A 3,672-nucleotide genomic window follows, 5' to 3' on the forward strand; every position below is an offset into this window, starting at 1 on the left:
TACAGATTCATGTCAAAAATACCGAACTATCCCTTTAAACCTGGGTGCAGGTTTACCTTCACATAGGACAGCAACCTAAATGACTATTAAATGTACTTCTGTTTAAATAAACTGAGTTTGGAGGCATCATGTTAAAAAAATATTTAAAAAGTTGAACACATTTGCATGTATTTTAAAAGGTTTGTAGTCTTAGTTTGAATACCGATCATGTTCTGCTTTCAGCTGGAGGTCCAGGCTCCGCCCGGTAACACGGTTGGTTATGTGATACAGCAGTGGAGTCCTTTGTCTCCCAGATTTATTGTGGCAAATGAACACAATGAGCCCGTACTAAAGATCCACGGGCCCTTCTGTGGATGGAGCTGCCTTCCTGATGTTGACTTCGAGGTGGGTTTGTATGTTTAAATCATTGGAATCAGTTATTCCAACATTCCCCTTTAACAAGTGTTGCTTTCAGGGACTTTCTCCCTGCAAAATTTCATGTAAACAGGACATGCACTCATTTTGGTACAGTTTGGCTTTTGTTGCATGGCTCACATAGTTTTATTAGACTGAGCTGTGAGGGGGGCGGGGTGATCTGGGTCAGCGATGCAGACATTATACAAGTCCCAGAAGATGGGGAAATGAAGTATGATATTACACACATGATTCCTCCCCCAGATCTTTAAAGTAATTACAGAAACGGTGAAATTCCTGTGGTCACAAAAAAAAAAAAAAAAAAAAAAATGACATAACATGTTCCATAATCTCCCTCCAATGAATTTCTACTCTGTGTTCTGGATGCTCGTCCTCAGATTTTGACAATGGATGAAGTCAGTAAGATCGGGAAAATCAGTAAGCAGTGGACTGGTCTGCTACGAGAGGCATTCACAGACGCTGACAACTTCGGGATCCAGTTTCCCATGGATCTGGATGTGAAGATGAAAGCTGTAATGATCGGAGCATGTTTTCTCATTGTAAGTGCGGCATCAAAGGCTTTTCTTTCGTATATACTTATGGCTGTAAATTAAACTGAAAGGTGATTATGACCTTTAATGTTAAGATCTTGTTAAGTATGTAGTTTGGGGATTCTCATCTTGCAATTTGGGAGAAGCGTCTGTGTGAGTTTGGCTGCCGCAGACGCCGTGTCCTCTTATGACCCCACTCTCATCAGGAATGTGTTTCTTGTCGCTGGTATTCAGAATCTTCACCAACCTACTAATTAGATTACCTCCTAGGCTGCATTTAGTGTTATTTATGACCCAAAATGAACCCAGTCTCAGTAAATGCAAAACAGTCTGTCTGAGTTACAGCTAAGACGAAAAGTGTACATGGATCCATAAAGGACATGAGTGTCATTTCTATTCAGAAAGCTTTATACTTTACTTAATTTGTTTTTTATTATAAAATCTAAGATCTCTAATGAACACAGGGTCAAAATTATAAATACAGGCTCCACCCTATACTGTATATACATCTAAATAGGTTTTGGGTAAATTTCACTTTGACCACAAGGTACCTGTAGTTTTCAGCAAGTTAACACTGTAGTTTGATTCTGGCTAATAAAATGTGATCGTTTCTAAGCATTAAACCTTTTTGCAGAAGAAATTTTGTTTGGTATGTGCAACCAGGCATTATCTGAGAAATACTTTGGTTAGATATGGAAAAGTTAATCTTTTGGAGAGGCCTTCCCAAAGTATTGACTTAAACCATGTTTAGGATATTAAGGCCAGGTTTTAAAAGTGTGTCTGCACCAAAAAATAAACATAAAATATGATTTACTTTTAATCTGTCAACAATTAGACATTACACGTACATCATCTACCTTCTTGCTTTATTGATAGTTTCCTCTTTTTCTTTTTAACTACAGGATTTCATGTTTTTTGAGTCAACCAACTAGGAGCCAAACAGGATTTCAATGTTCCATTGCTGGAAGAACAAGGCCACAAAGCCATGGTGTTCAGTTCCAAATGCCGACTCATCGAACAACCTTCAGTGGATAGAGAGCATTAACGAAAAAAATGCGTTCAAAAGTTCAAACATTGCATGAACAATGAAATAGAGGGTTTCATTGCTTCTGCTTCTCAGGTTTGTCATGTTTCTGAGTTGTTTGGGTTTTGCCTTGTTTTTGTTTTTAATAGCAGGCATGGTGAAGATTTGTTTTGTGATTTTTTTTAAATAGATGTTTTTACATTGCAGTCACTGACTTTACCTTGCCCCCAAAGCTTTTAATATCTACCACATTTTTACTGCAGGAGGACATTACCTTATGATTTAATGAGGGAAAGCAGCCATGTTCTTTTATACAGAGAAAAACACCCAACTAATGTGTGATTAAAATTTTGTCCATTCAGATATTTATTTAAAGGGTTATTAGGTGGTTATAATAGGTCGTGGATTAAAGGATTATTGTTAAGTAGAGGTTTGTAATGGAAAAAGCAACTTCCTTTGTGAGTTTTGAGTGTTTTAAATAAAACATATACTGTCATATTTAAAAGTTTGTACTATATAATTTTATTAGCACATTGCCTGATTTGTTTTGTTGTTATTTATTGAATTTTATTTTGGGATGAATAATATGTCAGCATTGACCACAAGAGGGAGCTAGATAATTACTTAGTATTGGTTCATTTTTCCAAATGAACATCTCAAAACCCACATGTGGCCAAAAAGTTGTTGATGATTAGTTTTTCATACTAGAGTGTATTTTTGAACAAACTCAGGTTTAAATGCATGTTGCTGTACTGTAGTGCTGATTCTGGAAAGTATGTACCTGCACTTGGTTCTGCATAGATCCAAACCGTTGTTTTATTTATTTATTTTTATATTCTTTCTTTCGTCCTGTGGAGCATGTTTGGAAGTATGTTGATATCAAAGTACTTTCAGTTCAAATACATTTGTGACTGTTGTTCAGTTTAAATCTTAGCAGATACTGAAGCCAATAGGTTACAACAAAGCCAACGGACCCCACATAGCCTTTAGTCAAATGGAAATATATGACAAACTTTACCATATAAGTGATAAACATGAATTGCTTTAGTATTTATTCCGGTGTATTTATACTACTGACGATATGTTTTGGATTGTTTTTTGCTTCCTATTTTTCTTTACAGCTTCATCAATTTGCAGACTTTGAAATAGAACTGTCCTAAGCCATTTTATGTCATAGAAATCCTTATATTCTATAGACTTTTATTTTTGTAAAGATAACTAAATACTGCCAGTCAGACAAGCTGATAATCCCTGTGTAAACCTAAGATCTTTCATATCAACAGGATTGTAATCTGCCTTCAGTGTGCCGACATTGGCTTGTAGAATTACCGCAAGTGAATTTAATTCAACATTTAACATTAAACATAATTTAACTTTCACTTGGAGACTTTATGACGAGTTCGAAAGTCTGACGTCCTTTTCTGTTTTAATGGCATATAGTTGACCTGAGTTAAATCTGATCTTTTACAGTGGAGTATGAGTTTGTGAGGAAAAAAGGCATCTTTTATTTTGTGTGTATGTAACCAACATCCATCAGGACAGAATGTGAAATAATGTTACTTTTTATTCAAGAATAGTTAAAGCCTGTGTTCTACTTTTGCACTAAAACTGTGAACTAAAAAGATGTTTAGTCCTTGAAATGTATTGAAACCGAGCTTGACTTAAATTGTGCAAGTAGTATGTAAAACCACCTCAATAAATTGG

General features: G+C 35.6%; 1 protein-coding gene across 3 annotated transcripts in view; it reads left to right on the forward strand.

Annotated features, from left to right (window-relative positions):
• LOC107089130 (phospholipid scramblase 1-like) overlaps positions 1-3,672 on the forward strand; it is an 11,503-nt gene extending 7,831 nt beyond the window's left edge. For all 3 annotated transcript variants that reach the window (XM_015381720.1, XM_015381722.1, XM_015381721.1), the window contains exons 5-7: positions 223-384; positions 792-953; positions 1,847-3,672. In XM_015381720.1, coding sequence (XP_015237206.1) covers positions 223-384; positions 792-953; positions 1,847-1,876 — 354 coding nt within the window. In that variant the 3' untranslated portion in view covers positions 1,877-3,672. The remainder of the gene's footprint in view (positions 1-222; positions 385-791; positions 954-1,846) is intronic.

Source organism: Cyprinodon variegatus, unplaced genomic scaffold, assembly GCF_000732505.1.
Source record: "Cyprinodon variegatus isolate N-32 unplaced genomic scaffold, C_variegatus-1.0 Scaffold240, whole genome shotgun sequence".
Lineage (NCBI taxonomy): Eukaryota > Metazoa > Chordata > Actinopteri > Cyprinodontiformes > Cyprinodontidae > Cyprinodon > Cyprinodon variegatus.